This window comes from Phodopus roborovskii, unplaced genomic scaffold (assembly GCF_943737965.1).
Source record: "Phodopus roborovskii unplaced genomic scaffold, PHOROB, whole genome shotgun sequence".
Lineage (NCBI taxonomy): Eukaryota > Metazoa > Chordata > Mammalia > Rodentia > Cricetidae > Phodopus > Phodopus roborovskii.
In genome coordinates, this window is record NW_026126482.1 from 515,155 (window position 1) to 522,999 (window position 7,845).

General features: G+C 37.5%; 1 protein-coding gene across 1 annotated transcript in view; it reads left to right on the top strand.

Annotated features, from left to right (window-relative positions):
• LOC127229121 (contactin-associated protein-like 3) overlaps positions 1 to 2,960 on the top strand; it is a 115,146-nt gene extending 112,186 nt beyond the window's left edge. Inside the window, exons 21-23 of the mRNA XM_051194120.1 lie at positions 1,061 to 1,282; positions 1,441 to 1,512; positions 2,814 to 2,960. Of these exons, the coding sequence (XP_051050077.1) occupies positions 1,061 to 1,282; positions 1,441 to 1,512; positions 2,814 to 2,935 (416 nt within the window). The 3' untranslated portion in view covers positions 2,936 to 2,960. The remainder of the gene's footprint in view (positions 1 to 1,060; positions 1,283 to 1,440; positions 1,513 to 2,813) is intronic.
• Positions 2,961 to 7,845: the final 4,885 nt, after the last annotated feature.

The following is a 7,845-nucleotide window of genomic DNA, read 5'->3' on the forward strand; positions in this document are numbered from 1 at the left end:
GCAAAATATATCACACATCAGTTATCAAATAAGAATCACAGGCTCTATGATGGCATATAAGTTAGTTATCAATCTCGTTATCAGGGAAGGGCATATAAGGTAGCCTTTCTACTGTTGCTCAGATTGTTAGTTGGTGTCATCCTTATAGGTCTCTGGAGTCAGTTTTCTCTTCAAACTTATAATGTCTCCCTCTATTATGGTATCTCTTTTGTTTTTTGTCATTGTTGTTGCTTTTTTGTTTGTTTGGTGTGTTTTGTTTTGTTTTTTGTTCTCGTCTATTTGCGCCTCCCTCCCCAGACTCAATCTTCCTGGTCCCACATGTTATGTTTTCTCCTCCTCTTCTCTTTCTCCTAACTCCCCCTCCACTCACTGCCCCCCCACCCCCAATATGCTCAGGAGATCCTGCTCCTTTCCCCTTCTGTGAGGGACTTTATATAAATGAATCTCTTAGGTTCCTCCTTGTATCCTAGTTTCTCTGGTGGTGTGAATTATAGGCTGGTGATCATTTGCTCGATGTCTAAAATCCATATATGAGTGAGTACATACCATGTTCCTCTTGTTGTGGCTGGGTTACCTCACTCAGGATGGTTTCTTCAGGTTCCATCCACTTGCCTGCAAATTACAAGATTCCATTTTTTTTCTGCAGAGTAGTATTCCATTGTGTAGATGTGGCACATCTTCTTTACCCATTCTTCAGCTGAGGGGCATTTGGGTTGCTTCCAGGTTCTTGCTATTACAAATAATGCTGCTATGAACATGGTTGAGCGCATGTCTTTGTTGCATGGATGTGGATCATTTGGGTATATGCCTAAGAATGGGATTGACAGGTCCTGTGGTAGACTGATTCCCATTTTTCTGAGGAATCGCCATACTGATCTCCAAAATGGCTATAGAAGTTTGCACAAAGCCAACTTTGCCTCTGGAAGCCACCATAGTTAAAAAGCTGCTACTGGTAAGCATGGCCACTCAACAAAAGACTGTACTTTCCAGGAGTTTGTGACAAGGAGGGTGATCCAGACCTGCATCTGGTCCTGACTGTGTCACTCTCTCCTGTCCACAGAACCCCTGGACACTGACCCTGACACACGGCAGGCAGCAGCTCAGGGCTTCACCGGCTGCCTCTCTTCTGTGCGATTTGGCCGGGAAGTTCCACTGAAGGCTGCGCTGCACCAGGGTCAAGCCAGTGTCACCATTCAAGGCCGAGTGGCTGCTGTGGCACAATGTGGAGACAGTCCTGGCTCAGCAGTGCAGGAACTGGCTCCAGGGCCCTCTATGGGTGCAGGTGTGTGTGGTTCTCCCCTCTCCCTGCCTCATCCCATCCCTGCACACACACACACACACACACACACACACACACACACACACACAGCAACCTGCTCCTCCTGGCAGTGTTTACAAGCACTCTGCTTCTTTCTCCTCCCCCCCCCCTTTTTTTTGCAGGTCCTTCTGGACCCACAGAAGATAGACAGCCCCTTTCTAACACAGACAGGAGTGACCCTGGGGTCATTGGAGGTAAAAACCTAAGCCAATCTGGTCTTTGCATTATTATCACTTTGACAATGAGTTAAATAGTTCAATAGAAAATGGATCAACATTCAATGGTGAGATCAAAAAGCTATGTTTGAGTGTGTTGGTTTTTCTGAGTTACTGTTTATGAATTACCTTCTCTAGAGACTAAGTGTAATATTGGGGATCCTGAAAGAACAGTTACAAAGTAGAAAAGGTCTTAATAAGAAAACAAATGTACTGGCAGCCATCTGCCATGATGCAGTTAAGCCATCTGCATCATGGCTTGTGCTTTAGCACATACAATGCCTGTGGATTTTAATCTAAGACTAATGCTAGTAGTCCCAAGGGCTCCCACTCAGTTACCCTGACTTATGGCTGGTTCAATGTGTGCCCAGGGCTGAGTCACTGCTATCTCTGGGGTTTCATGGTTTTGGAACTTTTATGCCTGACTCTCAAATATCCACATAAACTTAATAAATCCCGTGTAATAATCTTTGGTAATAAAGGTTGATTGTGCATTTCTATACTACTATTTCAAAAGTATAGCATCGTAGAAGGTATTTAAAACAACTTCATGGACTGGTCAAACGTCTCAGGAGATAAAACATTTGCCATGTAAGCATAAGGATCTGAGTTCCCATTTCCAGAACCTACCTAAAAATCGGACACAGCAGCATGTATCTATAGCATGTCTTTATACTCCTAAAAGAAGCTCAAGGGTGGAAATAAGAAGACTCCAGAAGGTCATGGGCTAGCTAGCCTGACATGCACAACAGTGAACAATGAGAAACTGTGTCTCAAAAAAAGGTAGAAAATGAAAGCTTACATTTATGTTTGGTTGTCTTTTGAACTCTATATGTACCTGCATAATTGCATCACATACACACACAATCAGCAAAATATACCTATTTAATTAGACTAACAGTAATATTTACTCTACTTTAGTGTTAAGTATTAGATACATTTTAAATAATTTAAAACTTCCCTCCAGTTTACAGAAGGGTATTCATGGTCTTAGAAACTTGTGCATGTTTCTGCTTTTAAATTCAAAAGCATTTGCTCAAATTTGATCATACTTAGGGAAGAATTCCAGTAGGTCTATCCCAAATAACTGGGATAATAACTGATAATGACATCAAATTGTTATAAAATTACATGGACTTAAAATCCCTGAGTTTGGAAGATCCAATATGTGACACAGTGTTGACTTTGATGCTTTAACCTAACTCTCTGATCAGTGTTATCAGCAAAGCCTCCAGTCGGGGCTCAGTATTCTGATTTGTGTTTCTCTTTTCTCTCTCCAGGAATAACAGCAGTTGTGATATTTATTTTGCTGTGTGTGTCTGCCATAATCATGCATGTTCATCAACAGAGAAAGTTACAACAAAAAAATGAGTCGACAGTCTCAAAAACTGAAGAGTGCTAGGATTGCTCTCAGAAGTGCAGTCTGAGTTGAAACAGAAGCAGTGTCTGGTTAGACACTGTGGCAGACCTGCCTTTTGGCAGTTCCATTCCTCCCATCCCAGTGTGTGCCCACCGCCAGCTTCCAGAGAACTAATAGTCTCAAAATCTCCAAGAGACAGCCTTCTTCCTCAGCAAAACTCTCCCTCCCAGAAATTTACTAGAAAGAATATAGGGTCATTAATCTTAGTGGAGTGGTTCCCCCAGGTGGAAGGAAGGCTCTTTTCTGAAAGGGGATTCAATTTGTGTAATAGTTACAAATTTTAGCTGAGAAACTATGTAGCCATTAAGCTATGGTCCTGCTTAGAAAATGAGACAGAGCTTCCATTCATTGAAAGTAAAACAGTTCTTTGGTTGGTTTTTATTTTGTTATTGTTACTTGAAAGCTTATCTAGGATCCCTTTGTTGTTCTTCTGAAAACATATATAAAATAGATCTATTTAGCCTGCATCTCTTTGGTCCTGGAATGCAGGATCAAGGGCATTCAAGAAAAAAAAATTAACAGCAACGTTCCTGTCTGCTGGCCAATACAAAGAAAGCCCTGGAAATATTTTTGGTGCATTGCTTTTTTCTAGGTAACATTTTTAGTCATTTTGATAAATTTCAAAGTTGAAATTGGTATTGGATGTTATGAAATTTCAATATTGGGTTTTGTAATGGGAAAGAAAATTAATGGGTAACAAAATGCATAGTGAATATCCACTAAGAGAAGCTGTTGTCTTATTTGTAATTTATAATTATAGGTTTTTATAAGTTATGGTTATGTATTAAGTTTATAGCCATAAACATTGTTTCTCATTCAATAACACTCAAGTCAAACATAACCTTGGACTTACTCCAAAATATTGAAAGAATCTATCAGCTTTTCTTTATTATTCTTTATTTCTATTTTCTAAAAGTTGTTACTGATATGCTCTGAATTTCTGTGACTATATTGTATAAATAGAGAATATCTTCTCAATTCATTAGATGAATTAGCTCCAGCTGAAGAGCCCTGATTCTTTTTCCAGAGTTGGAATTGCTTTGTTCATAAATACTGTATATTATCCTCTCTGTCCATTTGTTTTTGCAGTGTAAAATGAACAGTGCTAACTCCAAGGAAAAACAGCATTTGCATGGTCTCCATTAAACTTACTACTCTATTCACAAGTTTATGATCACAGGACCAAATTCTCATAGATTACTGCAAATTGAATATGTGCTCTTAACTGAAGCATGTCTCACTGGGGATTCTAATACACTAAGAGAAGAAGATGGAATTAAGTTCATGGAGACAGTTTCAAGAACTAATAATAAGGCAGCGTTATCTGGTAATTATATAAACTATCATTTGCTTTATACCAGTTATAGTAAAAACAATGACGCTACATTCACCAGAATTCAGATACCAATTACCTGCAAAGTACTAATTAGGTTATACAGCCAATCCACATCTAGAGAAGTTGGAAATATTCCATTCACTGTCACCTCTACATAACTGAATTTCTATCTCATTTGTGTAATTTTTAAAAGGGTGAATATGTCACCTTTGTTTTAAGTCTGTTCCTAGCATTCTCACCTCTGCTGATGTTTATATGGGGGATGGTTTTCTATTTATACTGTATTATTGCATATATGTTCAATAATACACATACATATATGAGATATAATATGTGAAAACACAACTTCATGAGTAATACATGTTTCTGTGGGGTTTTTCCTCAATAGTCCTGTTAGAATGGAGACATAGTCTACAAAAATATAGTTACATTTTATTAGCTGATATATGTACCATGTAGTCACTATAACATTTACAGACACATCTATATTCCATTGAAAATTTTAGAAGCTTGAATTCCACAGGGTTTTAGAAGAGGAAACTCCATGTCTACTGTTCCATGCATTTGGCAAGACAGCAAAATGAAGGCCTCAAATAGCATCAACATGGCATGTATCAACAGTTTTCCAAGGTGACTTTTTATTAGAAAATAAATTCATTTTTGAAATATAATAGAGAAACTATTTTAAAGGAAGTTGTGTAAAATAAATTCAGTTTTGAAATAAAATAAAATTATTTTAAGGAAAATTATATTAAACAAATTATAAGGTGATTTTCCCCTTAATTTGCACAAATATTTGAAGGTAAGTGTATTCTGTACTGGACTGTATGTTAACTGTTAAGATCCCTTTACCTTTTTATGATCTGATATTTATCAACTTGTGAAGTTTTCATTTTAAATTATTATACACACCATGAAAGAAAATCTTTACTGATTGCTAGACCAAAACTATATGAATGTATATATTTAAAGATTTGTCAGAGAACAAATGTTTAAAAATAAGCTAACTAAAGTCTTTTCTTTTGCTGTTGTAATGAAAACAATACTAAACATTCTTTTTGGATATATAGATGTTAGCTGCAAGTCACAGCCTTAGATCATATAAAAGTAAAAGCAGCTTCCCCAAAATTTTGTTCTTGAAGAAGAAAAGAAGCTTTCCTAGTGAGGAGTCATTCCATCCACTTAAAGATTAATAAAGGAAAGAAATCATTAATGTAGCTCATGTCTAACTCCAGCTAATGCCCCAAAAGGAACCAGCACCAAATAGAATATTTTATTAGATTATATATATATTATTATATATAATTACATATATATAATAATATGTAATTTATTAGATTTTATATATATATATATATATATATCTTAGGCTTATGTATTTTATACACACTGTGAACCTTAAATATCTTTTAGGTCCCAGCCCCAGGTTATGCTTTGAACAATTTAAACAGACAGGAGATTTCAAGTCTGACCACTTGGGAAGATGGTAGATTTACATAGCAAAGACACTGCCAGAATTATTTAAGTATTCTTCTTTTCTAATGGCTGTTTCCTGGGTTCATCTTGCCCACCTGACAAAATTATGCTTCTCCTACAGTGGACTTAATGGCAGACCAGGGTATAATGATGGTTGTAATCCTGTACTGCCCTCCTGAGTTGCCTCTTAGAAGCATGTTCTTTAATTGGCAGGGAGAGGATGATACAAGACATAATGGCCTGTTATAAATCAGAGTTGTCTCCTTTTGTTGTGGGATTGGAGACTAAGTGGAGGTCAATCTTGATGAATAAACATTAACAGAAACTTCTCGGTAATCCTTTATAGTACAAACTTCTTTCCTACAGTTTCTAAGAAGTGTAGTTAGTATATCATTTATCTTCCAATCATATGGAGGCAGTACTCCTTTAGCTAAATTTTTCATTATATAGCTTACTATTTCCTAATCAAGTTTATCAGCATCCGTTTTTACGACTTCAATTTTCTCCTGCATCAGAAGCACACAAACATTTCGCTCAGAAACCATCAGCACTGTGAATATCACTAAATGGCATCTCTCCTCGGGGGAGATGGTTTTGAATAAAGATAAAAGCTGTGACTTCTTGAAAATGATCAAAAGTGTTTTACTAGGAACAAAAAGAACTCGTTTGAAAAGACAGTCGGTTCTCTGCTCACAAATGCATTACTGGAGGGGCTTACTAAATGCCTACTTTCCCTTCTTTTATGAATAACATGGAGCCTTACTTAGGGCATGGGGAGATTGTGCATTTGCCTGTGGTACTCCTGATGAGTACTCAGCCCCAAAGGGCTGAGTTTTCTCAGGGCAGGGAATGGGTTTTCTAAAGCAGCAGCACCGCAGGTTTTGCTTGGACATTTGATACTTGTTTGTTTCATAAAGGGAAAAACAAAGAATTTGAACTGATTTTTTAAAGAAAAACATCAAATGGAGAAGGTACTAAAACTATGCTTTGGAAGCTTCAATCCACAATTTCCAGATATGATGGGAGATGTCATTCTGTATATGTTTCTCATACTGGTTAATGAATAAAGCACTGTTGGCCAATAGGAAAGGACAATAGGAAGGACTAGGAGACAAGGAGGAAATAGGAAGTAGGAAAGAAGAGTCAAGATGGAGAATCTGGAGAGAATAGAACTGCCAGCCGCCTCTCGATGGTAAGACCACGTGGAAATACACAAAAATGGGTTAATAAGAGCTAGCCGATAAGAAACTAGCACCTGGCCAACAGAATTATATCAAATACAGAGTCTCTGTGTGTTAATTGGGGCTGGCGTGGCGGCGGGACAAGACTGGTGGCAGGCGGAAAAACCAAACTCCCTACACAGGTATTTCTATGTTCAACAGAGAATTCTAAAAATATTACCACATCCACACCTCAAGAGTTTGCTTCTGTCAGAAGCATTTGTCTGATTATTCTTAATCAATAAAACCTCAGGAGTCAGATTTGGGAGTAAGAAATTAATTGATCACAATGCCATTTATTTGTATTTTTATCTTTGTTTTTGATCATTTATAGAAGTTTGCCAAAATACTTGTTCTATGGTCTCTCTTGAAAATTTTGTTTTACCTATTGAAGCTGTTTTGACAACAAGAGCAGTATGATTTTTAACAACAGGCATTAAATCATTTAATTTCTCTGTGGAGGAGTTTCCCCAATGCTGAAAAAGGAATGATTGAGACAAATTTGATATTGGAACCTATTAGAGGGCCCCTAAGGTGTTTCCAAGTGTCAGAGAGTTACCTTGCCTGTCCCTGGCTGCATTCATTAGTCTGATGCTGGTCTTTGCCACTCCATCTGCATACTCCATAAGACTGGGGGGTGGGGGAACTTCTGTCTGGATTATCTCTAGAAGACACATTGTTTCTAGGGATGCCTTGCCTACAATCCCTTTTCAGATGACCTGGTTTACCACAAACAAAACATCTAACCTTTTGATTTTTCTTAAATTTTTTAGAAATCGATTTTATAAGTATGAGATCCACTATCAGCTGTATTTCCAATTAATAATTCATCTATGGGTGCTGATCTTGCCTTTAAAGGC